Raw genomic sequence first — 19,546 nt, 5'->3', positions numbered from 1 at the left:
CTCTATTGTTTAAATCATCAATGTTTTATACACATTTTATAAATAGAGTCTCACAAATAACAGATTTCACTAAAAAAGAACAACAAAAATAATAAACAAAACAATATATGTGCTAGAACTCTGTTGTGCATACCTGTCAAACTTTCAGGACCCTTTAACACGTTTTTTTGTGTTATTATCTCTTTTATTGGGACAGCTGTTGAACATAACAGTAGTTTGCCTTTTTACACTTTCTTTGCTGTCACATTTTAACTTGTAATTGAAAAATAAAGAAGACAGAAAAAGAAGAGAAAAGAAAAGAAGAAGAGAAAAAAAAACTAGGGTTAGGAGGCAGCAGGGCAGGTAGGTTTACGTAGTACTCAGGGTTGTAACATCATATACAAAATCACACCTCATATGCTTAACATAGTCTGTCCATTTAGACCATATTCCATAGAAGGTATCCCTCTGAAGTTTAAGAGAAAATGACACTTTTTCCATCGTATAGATCTCTTGTACAGAATGTATCCAGTCTTCTATCGTTGGTGGTTCAGGCTTAAGCCATCTTCTCGTAAGAGGCTTTTTACTTGCGGCCAGAAGGATATACAGGAGTCTTCTGTCATTGGAATTCAGTTTATCCACTGGTGCATTGCACAAAAATATGGTCTCAAAAGTTGAAGGAAAATGAAATGAAAAAACATTTTGTAAATGATCATGGATTAGAGACCAATACTGGCGAATAACTTTACAGTCCCAAACCTTTAACGTGTTTTATTATGCAAACAGTCACAATGGCAGATTATTTCAGTCTGTTTGAGGTCACTGAGGCCTCGTGAATAGATTAAAAAACAAACACACAAACCAAAAATCACCAACAAAAATAGCAGTAAATAGAAAACTGTGGTCTATGCAATGCGTCACAAACACATACAGGGTAGCACAGAACTTGTTTTTCACACCTACAGTAACCGTTCACCCATTTTGTTTTTCAGCACCTCCACCTGTGGGAGCAGCAGTCTTTTCCGATACCTTTCGGTGTGTACTGTGCTAATGATCCACACAATTATTTTTGGATTTATGCTTTTTTGAAAACCTATGACAGGCTCTGACCCTGATACATAGCTTAAAATAAAATGTATGATTCTTAAATTGTACATTTTGTCATAAACAAAGACAAGAACAAGGACCCAAGGTGCCAATCAAGAAAGACACCCCTACTTCAAAACTCACACCTTCAAGCTTGAATGAAGTTTGCATCTGTCCACGTGGACAAACCAAACGCTTTCTAGAGAACATTTTTATGGTCAGACAAGACAAAGATTGAACTATTTGGCCTCAATAACAAGCGGTGTGTTTGGAGTAAAGGTGAGACTTTGAAACCAAAGAACACTAAACCGTCAACCATGATAGTGGTAGCAAAATACTCTGGTGCTGTTATGCTACCAGTAGTACTTGTAGATAACACAAATGGACGGAATATTCAAACGGAAGACCACCTTCAAATTATTTAACTTTACTACAAATCAACAGCTAGATGTTTGCAACACATTTCAATGTTCCCAAAGGATAATGAAAGCAAACACACATCAACACTGGTTTTGGAATGCATAAAGCAGACTAACATTAAGCTTCACCATCCAAGTCAGGAAACTAACCACTATCAAATCTGCCAAAAAGAGTAATCAATTATCTTGAATTATGCCCAACCCATATGGAAAAGAAATAGAAAAAACTTATAAAAGACTTGCATCAGATGTGGCCTACTTCATATAGTGAATCATATAAGACTTATATGATTTACTCATGAAAGTGGCCACTTTCATATATTGTTTTAGTAAGTATCCAAAACATACAAGTTTCATTTATATAATTTTTCTAGGGTTCTTATATCTGTTTTCACTCTTGTATGCTTTTCATACAAGTTTCACACAAGACAGATACAAACTTTATAAGATTTATATATATCTTTTCCATATGGGAAGGCTTGTTGATGGCTGCACAAAACCACACAAAAAGATATATAACCAAAAATTAGTGGGGGTGGCTATTTATATTCGACTGTGTGTGTATACTCTTAACCCTGTGTGGATTAGAGAAAATCCAAAATAATTCTAACTTGTTGTTTTTAAAAGTCATTAAAGATGTATGATGTAGAACTCTTGGAAGGCTCAAATTACCCCGATAATCAGGTTCATAATGAAATTATATATTAAACTTGGAGCTACTAGTCAGGCAAGTGTGAAATGAAACACAGAAAAGTAACATTTTGAATATTGTAAACACTTGCTAAATCAATAAATTCAGCATATTATAATCCTTTTTTTTAACCAGATGAACTCTGTAGGTGACTGATCTGTTGATTTCATCTGAAGCCAAACACAGTGGTTATAAAGCAGACAGAAGACAAGATTCATGACTAATAGATGGTCAACGACCAACCCAGTTCCTTCAACACGCTGTCCCCCAGGTGTGGTTGGATGGGTGTGAGGGTTTCTCTAGATGCGCATACTCTGCAGATCTGTTAATGAGAAGCTGTCTGTCTTCATGTTGCTAAATATAATGTACTGAGTGAACTGCAGTTAACTTTTCCAAATGGCATTGTATTTTTACTTTTTGTATTTAAATTGAATTTCTTTATAATTCCAAAGGATATTAATCAGTGGGACACCAGTAGTGGAATTTTAAATGCTGTTTAATCAATTACACCATCCATTCATGTATTTTAAACAGAGATGAGAAGACAGGCTTCCATGCACTTCCATAACTCAACCAAACAAAAGAAAACAACAACAATCTGAGCAAGTATTGCACTTTTTCCATCTCAGTTGCTTGTTAAAATTAATTGTAAACTGCAAAACTGACAACTAACTGACCAAGAGTGACAGCTTTTTTATTATAATAATTCATAATAATATAATGACATGCTAGTAATGCCATACTTTTAAAGTCAAGGTCTTTTTAATTCTAAGATTAAACAAGACAGAAATTTACCACTAACTTTTGAATTAAACACAAAATAACAAACAGCAAAGAAAATGTGAGAAAGACCTTTAATATTTTCACACAGATACAAAACAAAAGATCATACTAGTTACACAAGATCAGAAATTCTTAATAGTAAGTAATAGAATAAAGGTAAAGGCAACAAGTAATTGATACTTAACACATAAAATATTAATTTTTGTCAAACGATATTTAGCTGTTTGTAAGTCACGCCGTATATATTAGCAGCTTAATGTATGCCAGCTTCGGTCTTTCTACCCTTTGTAACTGACATATGTCATGGACCTGGATCTTTGACCCAGTATTTTCAGCTTTTCATTTTGGACCTTTTGTTACTTTTGATTTTGAGAGATGGTGTTATTTTTATGGTGTTTTGTTTCTGGTGTTATTTCCTGTGTTTCCAATAATTAGTTCTTTATGAAATTATGTTAGTTCTCTTCCCAGTCTCGTCTGTGTCTGGTCCTCAGCGTTTCTTTTGGAAGTCAGTTTTGAATCCATGTTTGTCTACCTTTCTGCCTCCCAAGCCTCCAAGTTCATTTGTCTTAGTCCTGGTCTCAGTGTTTGTTACTTCCTAATTTATTTTGAAAGCATCTTGTCCCATCTGTGTTATGTTCAGTTTTGCTTTCCCTGTCTCATTGTGGGCGTGACGTTAAATATTATTTGAAAACTAAAAGTTAATGCAAAAAGTTTAAAGTTTAAAGTTTAAAGAACAGACAAGCTAAAAAGTTAAATTAGGCCGCATTGTATGAAACCACCCAGATAATGATGATGGTAATGAAGCTGACTGTTATGAAGATGATGTAAAGGATGAACAGCAGGCGGTCTATGATTAAACCTATCTGGATCCATTCCTCTGTGCTCAGGCTTTTGCTCAGATGCTGCTCCACCTGAAGGCGGACGGCCTGGAGGACTCTGCCCAGGCTCCTCAGCTCTTGCAGGGTTTTGTCCTCACCCAGTGGCCCCTTCTGCTCCAGAGTCTTGGATTCCTCTGTCACTGGAGAGGAGACTGGCATTTTGTATTGCAGAGAAAACAACAGAGAAAATTATGTCAGCTTTGTCATTTTTTAAGAACTTGCTCATCCCGACATTCTATCTAATAGATTGGCATTTCTATTGAGCAGAGACAAGTCAGAAGATTATGTCAGCTTTAACATTTGTTAATTATTTGCATATCCTGATCTTGTTTCCTACCCTGTGTGACTGGATTTTGGATCACTGTGTCGTTCCGATCTCTGGGCTTTGGAGGAAGGCATACTAGTCGACCCAGGATTTTAAGAAAAAGCACTCTGATCCAGCGAGGAGCTCGAGAATAGTTAGAGGAACCGCAGAGGAAGTTTGTAATGACGATAGTTTCCAGTAGACTAGCCACCATCATAGCCAGGCACATAGAAAGGAAAACATCTAATAACAATAATAATAATAGTAGAGAAATAATTAATGCCAATATTTTACAGACAAATACAAGTTAAATCCAGACAAAAACATTTAAAACTAAAAAAAGGACATGGAGATGGAGGAAGACAGAGAGAGATACATTCCTTCAGTTCACTGTAAAGAGTGTTGCATAACTAATAATGTTTAACTGTAGGGATGTGTGCAACTATTTGATTAGACAATTCATTTTCAGTATTATCACTAATTGATACCAGACATACTTGTTGTTTAATCTCATTATTAACATTTTAATTGATGCCTAATGTCGGTAAATTGTTGTGTCCAAAATGTTATGTTGTTGTTGAGAAACGTCAACAAGGTTTTTAATCTAGGCCTGATCTTGTTACCACTATTATTGTGAAATATTTTAAAAGCAAATGATTGTGAATACAAATGGCAGAAATTAGCTCTCAGTGGGTTGATGGCCTCTCACTCAGTCAATTGGTAGGGGCTCAAAATAGAGCCGCTACTCCTCCATATTGAAAGGTTGCTAGTTGAGGCAGTTGCCTCCTGGGTAAACTGTTCCAGCTGGGCATCTCCTACCAGGAGAAAGCCCCCGGAATACCCAGGACACACTGGAGCGATTTAATCTCGTGACTGGCCTGGGAATACCTCAATCTTTCCATGGATAAGCAGTAGTGATGTGCGATACCACTGATTTCCTTTCCGATCTGATACCAAGTAATATTCAGGGTGGTATCGATGATACTGATCCGATACTTTGTACAAAAGCTTGTTTTATTTATTGTATCTCAAATTATAGCGTCATAATGATTACAGGACATCAGATTACTTGTTCTTATCACTTAATAATGCAGGGTTCATCATATAGAAATAAAAAACTGAAGTTGTGCGCTATTTGAACACCTTGCCTGCCTGCAGCACTAAAGGACTCCGTGAGAGACGTCTGTCTCGCCCTAGCAGCACCTGTCCCTCTCCTCCTCTTCAGTTCGTCTCAACATACGCTCGTCATATTCTGTGATATGATTTACTCTGAGGTGTTTGACACGGTTAGTGATGTTGCCACAACCATACATGCCAACCCTCCTGAATTTCAGTGTCCCTCCCGAAAATCTCCCGGAGCCACCATTCTCCCGAATTTCTCCCGATTTTCCACCCAGGCAACAAAAGTGAAAACCATATTGCAGAATCCATAGCCAATTCCAGTTTCCAACAATGATGGCAGCTACTTAGTTTTAATATTACTCTTATTTCCCTTTCTGGGTCGCAAATTTTTTTTTTAACATATTTTCAGGTGAGAAGCTGTGTAAACTTCAAATATCTGAGCCGATCGACACATCGTTTTCAAACCCCCGCGGTCTTTCACTACTCGGGTAAACATGATATATAAGTCACTTTGATAACTTAAAAATGTTACTGTTTGGCTTTTTCAGTGTTTTATTTGTTCGTGAGTAAATCGGTTTGGCTGAGATTAAAGTTATTAGATTAGATTAAATTAAATTTAACTTTATTAATCCCTCGGGAGGGGTCCTCCGGGGTTTTCACACAGCTGAATAAACGTTAAACAGAAAACTAATTAAACAAAGTGTGAGACGGTCGAGAGTTTACGTCAGCGCCCTGTTATATTTTAGATAGCAAGGAGCAGACGGCAGAGTTTCACTCCACCGAGGGAGCTCGTGATGTACTACCCGGCTTTCTTTAGACCACGAAGGCCGGGTCCTCAGGTGGAAGCAGCCTCTGAATTTGGACACCCCCGCTGTTTCCAGGCCAGCCAATAATAACGGTGACATTTAACGTATTTTATCCGATAAATAAACACTGTAAAATGTATTTATCACCCCAAAACAGCCCTTTTGAACGTCTCCCTAATTCTGAGGTCTCAAGGTTGGCAAGTATGGCCACAACACCTCACTTTTTTGCCACATGTATCGCAAACCACGTCTCAGCTGTTTGTGGAGGTAAAATACGTCCGCACAATTACGCTCAGCCATTGCTGTGAGTGCGCCCGCCAAGGGACTGCGAGACATTTATACAGCCGTATTTCGCACATGACTATGAAAGGCGGAAGAGGAAGTAGTTCCTTTGAATGTAAACGATCTGAATGATATAGTTTCTTTCCACTGTGTTCCTGTTAATGATAAACTACATATTTACCCTAAATTACTAAAATATCGATATTTTAATGTGAGAATCGATTCTAGAACATACATGATTGGTATTGGAGGAATCGATATTTCAGGATCGATCCACACATCACTAATAAGCAGAAGGCAGCTGGTGAGAGGGAGTTCGGGGTTTCCTTGGTTAGGCTGCTGTCCATTTGACCTGACTTTAGATAAGTTAAAGAAAATGGCTGGATGATTTATTGTTTGGAGAGAACTTTATCCTCTTTATCCTCACAAACGTTCCAAACAAGTCATCCATCCACTTTGTATTTGTATACCCTTTTGTATTTGGGCCAAAGAGTCACATTGGGAATAAGTGTATACCAATCAAGACAATTTAAACTTACTTATGAGAGGTATGGCATTTCCAGTGGCAGGCAGCAGGTCATTCATCATGAGCAGGAAGACGGTGTAGCCTAGGATCAGTGTCATCTTGAATGAAGACCGGTCAGCATCATTGGGAGGTAAGATGAAGCTGAAGAGGTCCACAGTGATGAGGAAGCAGCTGGGGAGCAGGAGGTTCGCTACATACAGCATGGCCTGGCGCCGCAATGAGATCTGCAGCAAAGTGAGAACTTAACTAATCTCACATAGCTCTTTGTGCTTTGATTATACAGTACCTCATACATATACAATAGTTAAATGACAAGGCCCATAAATTTGCAGATATAACTTAATTGTGAAATGGTTTCCCCATCTTAAGTGTGTAAAACAAAGCCTTTCAATCTGTTTACTGTGGTAGAGAACTAGTTATGATCAGAATACTTGTGGCAGCAGGTAATGAAGTTTCTTTTCATTAGTAACTAAACAATTGAACTGCAATTAATCCATATGGAAAATAAATAGAAAAAACTTATAAAAGACATGCATCAGATTTGGCTTGCTTCATATAGTGAATCATGTAAGGCTTATATGATTTACTCATGAAAGTGGCCACTTTCTCATTACTTTCATATATTGTTTTAGTAAGTATCCAAAACATACAAGTTTCATTATATAATTTTTCAAGGGACCTTATATCTGTTTTCACTCTTGTATGCTTTTCATACAAGTTTCACACAAAACAGATACAAACTTTATAAGATTTATATATATCTTTTCCATATGGGAAACTGCAACTATACACCCAAATTCTTTATATACATGAAGCAATATATCCTAGGTTCCTATCAAATATACAAACAATAGAGTCAAATGGTAATGAAGAGAAAACTCTTCTACTTCCTGAAAGAACTTGTCTTCTGTTTTCTTATAGTATGAATAAGTAAATCATACAATAACATTACATTTTTACAGTGCAATGCAGTTTCTTACATAGAAGCGAATTTCATCGTAAGAGCCCGATACTGTAGATGTTAGTGTGTATTTCTTTGCTGCAATTCCAATTAATTCCCATTCACCCATAGTTGCCATCCTAGATTTAGAGTATTCAGTCATCCTCTCTGGAGTCTCTGTCAGGTAAAGCTGCAAAGCATTACCTGCATGGAAAACAGTCAAAGTCAGATAAAACCATATACATATAAATAAAAAAACAGCTTTAAAGACTAATCCACTCAGTTCACCAGGATTGCTTGTGATACATCCTCGTGGTTATACTTACTCTTGAGTGTGTATGAGTTGAATGATAAAGTGCAGTTCTGAATGTCAAATGGAAACAAGTAGATGTCAAGCTTGCAGGAGGTGATGGCTTTGATAGGCTGTGAATCACTTACAGTACCATCAGAAAGCAGGTAGGCATTTGGCACCTTTGGAGCTGTGTTTTCATCCATGCTGCAGGAAGATAAAAGACATTAATTGAAGTCAGATATCTACATGGAAGAAATGGAAAATGTATGGAGAAATAGCTTAAACTGGACTGTAGCCTATATTGATTTTCACCAGAAGTGATAACCAGGTATGATAATAGATCAAAGACTTGAGAAACGTGCAGCCTAATAATAAGTGACTTATTATTGTTAAATTATCTGCTTCTTTCTGTCTGCTAAATATTATAGGAGGCAGATGATAAGGATTATACCTTTATATAGCGGATAGCAGTGTTACTGTAACAAAAAATAATTTCCCCCAGGGATCAATAAAGTATTCTGATTCTGATTCTGATTACCAAGCTGCTCTATTGTCCTGTGCATGCCATTATGATTTTTTTTTTTGTACAATGAAACCAACTGGAGTCACAAGCCCCATGTTTTCTGACAAAATTCTACACATAAACTATACCTTTGTAGTTTCACTTGTATGCACTTTCTCCATTTTTTCTTTCCTACTTAGCAGAGTTAGCTCTTTATTGGCTAATGATGCTTCAGGGCTAGTTCTCAAGATCATAAAAATACATAAAAAAGAAACTGATTGTAATCTGTGAATTGTTGAAGATAGGACTTACAATTCATTGATTATTATATCTGGTAGCCAGAGATTTGTTCTTGGAACAGACATCCGACTAGTTCCGCACTCTTCTGGGTCCCATTTGGTAAATTCATTTTGCCATTTCTGCAACAAAGAAACCCAAGAGTCTGACACCGTCCTTCTTCTTTTTAACTTTCTCTCTGTATTATTTTACGGTCTTTACCTTACAATGTAAAGAAACTTGAGGCAACTATTGTTGTGATTTGGGGCTATATAAATAAAACTGTACTAAACTGAAAGTCACTAGTGGAGTTGACCTTCTACTGCTATTTTGGGACAAAACTTACACTGTGATCCCTAAAAACGTTTTCATGGATAGAAATCAGCATTATTGCTTGAAAACTTACTATGAAGAAACTACTTACAAAATTTTGCCAGAGAAATGTTTTGAGGAGTTGAGCTTTCTCATTCTGAAAAAGAAGATTTTTATCCATAACTGGATAGTTTTACTGAACCTTAATGTCTGTAGAGCACATACTGAACTGAATCATTCATTTGTCTTAATTATTGATGTTCAGATGTATTATACTTATTCATTTTGATTTAAAACTCAAATTAAAAATATGTGGAATGAGAGGGAGACAACATTTTTAAAAAAGCCTCTCATGAGAAGTTTCTTTTGACCATTTTATAATCTTTATCTTGTACAGTATGCAGAAAAGCACATGCGACCATTACTGAATTGATTTTAAGTTAATAAAGGTGTTATTTACCACTCCCAAAATGCCAAACACAGTTATAGAAATGCCAATGTTAGTGACGGTTGTTATGTTCACCACAGGTCGAATGGCGTTCAGGTTGAAGACTGGCTTAAGGGCCTCCAGCATTGAAGGTGAATCAGGGTTAGAGCAGTTCAGCAAGGTGGAGCTGTACTGAGCTACAAAGGATAGAAGAAATGTGCCCTTATGATTTATATACATTGACATTTGCTTCACTATCTAGGAGCAGATATGTTTTTTTGCCCCAAATGAATAAATGGCCCTAGCAAAGCATCAGAAACCCACATAAACATTTGTGTGAAATGAAGAACCATAACCCTGAACCTCAATGTATACAGTGGTTCGGTTTGGATGAACAATTACGACTGGTAATGTTTTGTGCAATTTTGAATTTTTTCATCAAAATGTTTTTCAACCCTACATTTAGGTGAAAACAGAGTACAGAGTAAACATTGATTAACATTACAGTAAAAGTCCCACTCAATTTATTGCAAGTTTTCTTAATATCTAAATATCATGCCTCATTTTTAAAAACACAAACGAGGCATGATCAGTCTAAATGTGTCTAAATCTAAACGTGATTTTATTCAGTGGTCAGATTTCCGAAGATTTTGAATATTTTGTTTTTAATCCAGCCATAGAAAATCTTTAAAATGTGGACACGAACACACATTCTGACTAAATGTGTGATTTGGCTAAACTGTCATTGTGAGTTATGCTAACAAAATAAACAAGTCATGACCCTGGATTAACAGACAAAATAAAAAGTTCTAATGCTGAACCATTACCATGCATACAATCATTTGCATATTTTTTAGTATTTTGGATAACTGACTTGAATGAAAACTGTAAGAAAATCAACACTCAAAAATTGATTAAAAATGTAAATCAAGGAATCACATAAAAGATGTGTATACATTTTTAAGACAAATCAAGTTGATTCATTTTATACATTTTAGCAGCTGTACTTACCATTCACAAGCAGAGATATGAAGATGAATAGAAGCTTAGAAGGTCTTACTTTCAGCAGGCAGCACTAAAAACATTAAAATTACATCAAAACAGGTTGTCAGTTTCAGTGGTGTGCAAGTGGTGAGGAATGCCTGTAAAGATTCTTAGTGGCATTTTAAGTGTTTTTTAATGATTACATCTCTTCTTTTTCTTCGTCTGTTTCAAAAATCTGATACTTATCCCCAACAGTAGAATCAGATATTTCAAGATATGAAATAAATATTTTTATTTAAGACAAAACAGAAAATAATGTTTTTCACTTTTAATGTAACACTGCCTTTATTGTTTTAAGAAAATCATCACAATTAATTCAAAAACCATTCAAACTGAACCAGGGCATGGGCAAACGAGGGAACACACCACAGGAGAGAACACAGCTGAGTGTGATCCAAATAACAAGACAGGGAGAAGCAAATCTGAACATGATGCACACAGGACAGGAGACTAACTTAGTAAAACAGGAAGTATGGGAAACACACAGAGACAGAGATAGATGAAACCCAGGCAACAGAGGCAGGAGAGAGTGCGAGAGCTCAAGGGACACAGAGATTACTTTTACTTTGCTGACTCATGTTAGGGTACCTGGGTCATTGACTCAGTGTTTTTTATATGTATAAGAGCTGTTACAACTATATATTCATGTTTTAGATTACTTGGGTTAAGTGCTGCACTGTAACATGACATTATATCAATGATATTCTTAAGTTGCAGGAAAACTGCAAAATTACCTTCTTTAACTGGTAACATTTTGTAAACATATTACTGATAGTATCAGGAAAATACAGAAATATGCTTAGGGGTTTTCAGGATATCACAACATTATAAATGTTTTCAGTCTCATAAAAAACTTGACTATTCAAGAAATTTGAACTACCATAAGATTCAGCAACCATACTTCATGTTGTTTTTTTCCGCATTCATCAAACAAGCGTTTACTGCATAAAAGTCATTTTACGCTTGTTAACACTCTTCTGCTAAAGCCTTTTCTTTTCCTATTTTTGAGTGATGAGCATGCTTTATGATTGTATATGCACCCAAAAATGCTAAAAATATTTGAATATCAATTCTTATCTATGTACCCATTTTCAAACGCTCTAAGGATATTACTCAAAATTAAGTAAACATTCATGTCACTAGCATAAATTGGGACCTCTAAAACATAGCAGCCGGCTACTAACAGTATGTAACCGAGCAAAGAAGCTGATTGAGACAAACAGAACGCAGAGGCCAAACAAAAGGCAGTTTTTACTTATTAGTAACATAAAGACAAGAATATTTCTTACCATGATGTTCCAAGTGAAATTGTATTCTTTCCGTTCTGAAGTTTGTCTTCAAACTACTACAGAATATTTATCTTCTTTAAAGAATTGTCACATTCAAAACATTTTGCTGTCAGATGCATTAGTGAGCAGCTACAGTGCAAAAGTATGTCTGTAGCTTGCCTGGGAAACTAACTCTTGCCCCTCTCAAAGTCAGCCTTCATGGCCAAGATATACATATTGTCACTAAACAAAGATTGATTTGGCGGATTTGGAGAAACCACGGGCAAATGATGTGGAGCAGGAAAAACTAGGCATGGCAGGGCAGCTGCTTTGGCTGTATGTGTTTTGAGACAAAGTGTAGATAAACCACGGTTAATGTGGTTTTCAAGTCAGTGTGTGACGTCAGTGCCACACCTGCTTTGCTCACAAGCAAATGAGAGTAACCGTTGAGAAAGGTGGTGGTTTCAAAACCTCCTACCAGTGAAGCGTTGTCATTTTTTATAACACGGTAATTAAAATTCACCAGTTTTGTGAGAACATAAAATCCTCTGTGTGATAGTTTACATTGTTTTCCTGTTAATAGTAATAATAACTTTATTTGTACAGCTGCTTTTAAAACACATTCTGAAGTGCTTCACAGTTTTGACCTTATTGCAGTATGGATTTTAAATAAAACCAATCTACATCATTAAAATTACGTCTACAGTCGACCCCTGCCTATTTGCAGTGCAGCATTCGCAGATTCATGGAGATTCACTCCAAATTATTTGCGGAATATTTGCCTATTCGATGTATCTAAAATATTCACAAATTATTTTCAATTTATTTTCATGACTAAATACATTTTGGATGACAAAAACATTCAAATATTAATAGGAGTATTAACAACAAGCCACTAAATTATCCCATCCACCCTTTTATCATTGTTTTATTTTCAGTGTTTTATTTAAGTAGCTGTAGTCCCATCCCAAATATTTTCTGACAACAGCATTCAGGTACTGTTGGAATTTATTTATTTTTTATTTTTAAGGCTTATGTCCCCCCATTACTGTATCTTACACAATTACCTCATAATTAGCATTACACATTTGTTTTATCATTTACTACACACAGATATGTATTGTAGAATATTTGAGATTTAGATTGTTACACTAATAACAGATATAAACAGAGAGAGGACTTCTTCTCTGAGGAATTTGTGGGGGATGGTCTGCCTGGACTCTTGATGGCACCAGAAGGTACAAAACTGGCTGACTCTCCTACACCAAAACAGGGCTGTAATATCTGGTGTTAGGAAATGGAATTGACTCTCTCCTCTTCTCTAACTGTACATGCCTGACCAGAGGACAAGAAGGGGTTGCCATGGTAATGGTAGTGATGCCTGGAATAGGGTCATCTCCATGTAAGGAAATGTCCAGAGAGGTGCAGAAGAAGAAACATGAGCCGATATCAGACCACCCTCAACTGATTCTACTAATCATGTTCACGTTGTGTTTCTGTGAGCCCACCAATAGAAGTGTTTGCTGCCTGTGTGTGGCTGGTTGTCTCTGAGTCAGAGAGACAGAGGTCCATTGCGCCATGTAAAACTAATCTGAAATTCTAACCGTTTGATAATAAATTGTGAAAACGTATAATCTGAGCATATTTGTCTTCTCTCATGAAAAAACTCTCACTTGCATTTTTTACATTTTTTAATTTTTTTTGCTACTTAGGTCTTTATGAGCTAATAATGCTTCAGTTCTAGTTCTCAAGATCTTACAAAAACATAAAATATACACGGATTGTAATCTTTGAATAGTTGCTGATGGGACTTACAATTCATTGATTACAATGTCTGGTACCCAGAGATTTGTTCGTGGAACTTAAATCCGACTACAGCCGCACTGTTCTGGGTCCCACTTGGTAAATTCGTTTCCCCATTCCTACAACAGAAATTATGCAGAAAACATGAAACCTGTTGGTTATGTTAGAATTTATTTATTTTTTTATCTTTAATCATTATTAACCCCATTATTTTATATTTCACAATTAGCTCATAATTTCGATCACACATTTATGCTTTATCTGACATCACACATTCAAATCTGATTTGGATTTAGACTGTTGGACTGTGATGCTAACAGACACAAGACAGAAGACCCCTCTTGAGGATTTGGGTGTGGGTTGTGAAACCTAAAAGAAAACAACTGTATAAATCATGGTCTAAATCTACCTCTGCTAGCCTAGCCAGAGGACAAGAGATGTTTGCTCCATACAGGGTGGAAGATGACCTGAGGGATGGACCCAAGCCAAAGGGAGGACCAAGTCTAAAACCGTGGTACACCCTCAACTGTTTCAACCAATCACATTAACATTGTGTTTTTATGACACACAGTAAAAGCGTATGCAACCTGGGTGTGGTGCTCTTTGTTCATTTCAGTCTCCTGTAAGAGACATAGCACTGTTTTTAACTTAAACCTTTAACCCTTAATAAATTTAACAAAATATACTTTGAGCATATTTGTCTTCTGTCTCATAAAATGAACCAGACAGTTACCATTTCAAACCTCAGATGTTTTCATATGAAAAGAAACTCCAGAGACTAAAGAGCCTGGCACCGTCTTTCATCATTTTAATGTGTTATTGTACGGTCTTTACCTTACAACTTGAGGCAACAATTGTTGTGATTTGGGGCTATATATATAAAACTGAATTGAATTGAATTTAACTGAAAGTAACTAATGGGTTTGACCTTCTGCTGTACAGAATTTCTTTTAATGACAAAACTTACACTCTGATCTATAAAAACATTTTTATGGATAGCATGGATAGAAATCAACATTATTGATTCAGAATTTACTATGAGGTACTTAAAAATATCTTGCCAGAGAAATGTTTTTAGAAGTTGGGCTTTCTTATCCTGAAAGAAAAGATTAATTTTATGCTCTTTATCTTGTACAGTATGTAAAAGTATGGCTTAAGTGTCTCCAGCATTGAAGATGTAGTTGAGCTGTACTGAGCTGCAAAGGAAAGGTAAGATGGCGCCGCCATTGCGTGCAATAGGTTGGCAGCCTTAACATGAAATTTCCCCTTGTGGGACTAATAAAGGTATTTTATCTTATCTTAAGTCCAGTTAACTGTCAAAATCCAAAAATGTCACACTATCCTTTGATAGGTGTTATAATCTGGCTCTTTGACATCGATTTTGCAATTTTGAATTAATAATATAAGAAACATAAATAAATGTGTATTAGCATGTTATACGAACTTTAGTTACCATGCATGAGCAGCGAGATGAAGATGAATAGAAGCTTCGAAGGCTTGACTTTCTGCGGGATTCAGCTGGATCCACTCCTCCGAGCCTTGGTTCTCTTTCTGCTGCTGCTTGACCTGCAGGTGGATGTCCTGGAGGTCCTTGCCCACTTTCTTTAGTTCCCGCACAGCCCTGTCCTTCACTGCTGGCCCCATTGTTTCTTGAGGCTTCATTATTCAGATGGCAGTTGTGGTCTTAAGGTCTACTTCTAAGTTAATTCAGGAAAAATATTTTTTAGCTTTAGTTTTTCAGTGTGATTCTCTTCTTTTACAACTTTTCATGACAAAATAAATGAGTTTCAACTACTCCGTGAATTCAGTTGTTTTTGTTAAAATATAAACTACATACCTGAAGCTCCTGATCTCTTATTCAATCGAGCTGTACAGACAAGAAAACCCAGAAACTGCAGAACGAGGACTCAGCTCCAGCGAGGGACAAGAGAGAAGTCAGCAGACCCACACAGCAGGTTGGCGATGAGGTTTATTTCCAGCAGACTGGCCACCATCAGAGCCAGGCAGATAGAGAAGAACACGGCTACAGAGAGACAACGGTCTGTGTTGAGACCCAGAAACAAAGGTTTACAATTTCACAGTCTAATCGACTAAATATATGTAAACTACAATAAACACTTTTAGTAATTTTGCCCTTGAGCCACATTAATTGTCCTACATGCTCATGAAGGAAGAGCAATACATGCTGTAGGCATTAAGTGTAGACGTTACAAGCAAGGTTTCTATTTTTTATCTACACTCAATTTTTTTAGACACTCTTGTAAGAATGTAATTTTAAGAAATCACTGTAGACTTTTTGTTGAGTGTCACTGACTTATGAGGGGTGTGGTGTTTCCAGTGACTGGCAGCAGGTCATTCATGATGAGCGGGAAGACAGTGTAGCCGAGGCTGAGGGTCATCTTGAAAGCATACCTGTTCACGGTCTGTGGAGGCAGCAGGAAGCTAAAGAGGTCAACTGCGATGAGAAACCTTGGGTGCAAGAGGTTTACCATATACATAATGGCCCGGCGCTTCAATCTGAGCTGTGGAAGGAATGAAAAGAAGAGATGAGAGGCGTCCTTAAGCTGTCTTGTCATTACCTGTACATGTATCTTCACTATATAACTGTATAATTCTGGTTTTAATTGAATTCATATTTTTAGGTGTGTTTGACTTATACAAGAAAAACTTTTTAAAAATGAAAATAAATTTCCAATATAAATTTGCTTACTTTTGACTCTGACTATTTATAGTAGTTTATAGTTACAATCAACTTACATAAAATTCAAGCTCATTAACACATAAACCATCACTGCCAGTATCATTCTCTGTTTTTTTATCCAAGGTGATATCCAGTAGCTCCCATTCACCGATGGTAGAGTCTGTATGTCACAGGGGAAGGTGTAGATATCAAGGTTACAGGAACTGACAACTTTGACAGGCTGAGCATCATCCACTTTACTGTTGCTATGCAGGTAGGGAGTAGGTGGTGTTTTGTTTTCCTCCATACTGCGAGACCAGATCAAATGTGTGAAGTGAGAGAATGGCACCCAAAGATTTAAAGTATACAATTATATTTATTCATTTACCTATTAACCTAAGCTTAACAGGTCTAAATACTGGAAAGATTTTTATGATAATAGTTGACAGTAAGGAAAACACAGGTTATCTCCACATCTCTCCTTTTAAAGAAAAGTTTTCTGAAGACTCAAAATACTCGTGCAGAATTATGCACAATTGTTTACCAAAACCTAGTGTACAGTAGTTTTAATAAATTATATCCCTATTCAAAGAATTAATAAACAATTAAACAAACTATTTATTTATTTAGAGGTTATCTCAACATTTCTCCTGTTCTTTGGAAAATACTTGTGCAGTTTGATGAGCTTTTGTATGATGATACTTACAACTCAGTGATTACAATATCTGGAAGCCAGAATTTGGTTCTGGGGAGATGCAGGAGGTCAGTACCAAACTGAACTTTGTCCCAACTGATGAACTCTTTCATCCAGGACTAAAATAATAAAATTGGTGTCAGCACAAAGAGCAGGTCTGAGTAGTCATCACATTTACAAAATATAAATCTAAACCCTTAAATCACTTTATGGGACTTATAGGACTATCATACTACTTTACATATCGTAGCTAAATAAGTATTTGGATAGATTTTGGTTCTGGACATTACCACAATGAATTTAAAATGAAACAACTCAGATGCATGTGAAGTGCAGTTTTTCAGCTTTAATTCAGTGGAACTGAACTAAGAATTTTTAAACATAATCTCTTCATTTCAGGGCCTCAAAAGTCATTGGACAAATTAAATAACTGAACATAAAACATTCATTTCCAATACTTGGTTGAAAACCCGTTGCTGGCAATGACGGTCTGAAGTGTTGAACTCATGAATATCACCAGGGTTTCCTCCTTTTTAATGCTCTGTCAGGCCATTAGGCTTTCAGTTACTGTTTTTTTTTTGTGGGCCTGTCTTTAACAGGTGAAATGCTCACTTGGGTTAAGATCAGGTGACTGACTTGGACATTCAAAAATATTCCACTTCTTTGCTTTAATAAACTTCTGGGTTTCTTAGGCTGCATGTTTTGGGTCATTGTCCATCTGTACTATGAAACACCGCCCAATCGGTTTGAATGCATTAAGCCAAAATCGAGCAGACATTATGTCTCTGAACACCTCATAATTCATTTGGCAGTTTCTGTCCTGTGTCACATCATCAGTAAACACTAGTGTCCCAGCGCCACTGGCAGCCATGCACGCTAGTGCCATCACACTGCCTCCGCTGTATTTTACAGATGATGTGGTGATGATGTGCTTTGCATCATGAGCTGTTCCACGGCTTCTCCGTACTTTTTTCTTGCCATAATTCTGGTAGAGGTTGATCTTGGTTTCATCTGTCCAAAGATTTTTATCCCAGAAGCTTGCTGGCCTTTTTTAGATGTTCAAAAAATGTTCAAAGTCCAATACTTCCAGTACTTTCATGCAGTCTTAAGGTAGACTTGGATATCGCACAGTTGGCTATTGTGGAGGGGTTTCTCTTGACCATGGAAATGCAAGCACCACACCTGAGATCAACTCCAGGAAAACAATAACAATGTGTGTTTTAAAGTCTATTTAGAACATAACATTCAAATTCAAAGAACACACATTTCACACATAAAGACAGAAAACCATTCACACTCACATTCAAGGCTTTGGCCATGTTTGCGAACATATGTAATATTTATTTATAAAATCATGAAGCTTTTCTCTCAGTAATTTGTCTACACTTGAAGAGTTTTAGAAAGCAGTTCTGGAAAATGTTGCGGCCTGTATATACTCTCATTAAATTATATATCAAGCTCATCTTCAAAGAGGTGAACATACCACTCCTAGAATCCCACACAGCATGAGGAAAGGGCCGACATGGGGCATATGTCACTTACTTCAAAGACTGGAGACAGACAGTCCAGCAGTGCAGGTTGGTTTGGCACAGAACAGTTCACCATGTAAGCACTGCACAGAACTGATGAAACAGTTGAACAATAATATTGAGTCTAATTATGTTCCCATGCATGTTGTCTTTTTTTGTCCATGCTGCTAAACTAATTTCTCCTTGTTCAGTTCAGTTCAGTTCAGTTCATTTTTATTTCAAACATTTCAAACATGTGCCTTCACAATCATTACAAAATATCATTCCATTATTTGTTTGAAAAGGAGTAGGCTGAAGTATTTACTTATTTGTCCCTACCCCCTCAAGTTTTACCTCTCATTCATTTAATTTTTTTTGTCTTAAATTAAACAAACAACATATGAAACATATGAAGTAAAACAAAACATAACATACATAAATCAAAAACAAGAAATTAGCAAGCCCCACCACAGTATAGTTTCTTTCATATGAAAAATACAGAATGTGTATATTTGCAGATACACAAGTTATGGAAAAACAACAAACCAAAACAAAACAAAAAAACAAAAAAGAACCGCAACACCATTACCAGCAACATTACCGTCCTGGGTTAACCCCGTTTTCTTCATTCTTATACTTATTTAAAATTAGGTTTTTATATTTTACTTTAAACTGTTTTATGTTTTGACTGTCTTTTATTTCTTCTGTTAGACTGTTCCATAATTTAACTCCTGCAATTGAGATAGACATAGTTCTTAAAGTTGTTCTAGCACTTTGTATTTTTAAATTCCATTTCCCTCTTAAGTTATACCCACCTTCTCTTTCTATGAACAATTTACAGATTTCTTTGGGAAGCAATTTATTTCTTACTTTATACATTATTTGCGCTGTTTTAAGCTTCACCAAGTCTTGGAATTTAATAGC

The 19,546-nt window shown here is 36.3% G+C and overlaps 1 protein-coding gene and 1 pseudogene across 1 annotated transcript; both read right to left on the bottom strand.

Annotated features, from left to right (window-relative positions):
• Positions 1-3,713: 3,713 nt before the first annotated feature.
• On the bottom strand, positions 3,714-9,772 carry LOC146617970 (5-hydroxytryptamine receptor 3E-like). Its single transcript, XM_085372107.1, has 8 exons — positions 9,659-9,772; positions 9,311-9,355; positions 8,923-9,029; positions 8,143-8,312; positions 7,857-8,020; positions 6,890-7,100; positions 4,174-4,383; positions 3,714-3,988 (listed from the first exon to the last, which is right to left on the bottom strand). The coding sequence occupies exons 1-8, from the start codon at positions 9,770-9,772 to the stop codon at positions 3,714-3,716; spliced, it is 1,296 nt and encodes a 431-aa protein (XP_085228233.1).
• Positions 9,773-15,189: 5,417 nt separating this feature from the next.
• On the bottom strand, positions 15,190-18,433 carry LOC146617969 (5-hydroxytryptamine receptor 3A-like; annotated as a pseudogene).
• Positions 18,434-19,546: the final 1,113 nt, after the last annotated feature.

The sequence above is a fragment of the Diplotaxodon limnothrissa genome, linkage group LG15, assembly GCF_057381915.1.
Source record: "Diplotaxodon limnothrissa isolate DT_005_m linkage group LG15, D_limnothrissa_male_GT1.1, whole genome shotgun sequence".
NCBI classification, from domain to species: Eukaryota; Metazoa; Chordata; class Actinopteri; order Cichliformes; family Cichlidae; genus Diplotaxodon; species Diplotaxodon limnothrissa.
Note: the sequence above shows the minus strand (reverse complement) of the source record. Positions and strands in the feature narration are given on the sequence as shown.

Excerpts from the sequence above, each read along its gene's own strand:
- LOC146617970 (XM_085372107.1), bottom strand. The coding sequence starts at position 9,772 with ATGCTGGAGGCCCTTAAGCCAGTCTTCAACCTGAACGCCATTCGACCT. Across the intron at positions 8,313-8,922 it reads GATATAATAATCAATGAATT|CATGGATGAAAACACAGCTC; the intron begins GTAAGTCCTATC and ends ATCTTCCTGCAG. Across the intron at positions 7,101-7,856 it reads ACGATGAAATTCGCTTCTAT|ATCTCATTGCGGCGCCAGGC; the intron begins GTAAGAAACTGC and ends ACTTTGCTGCAG.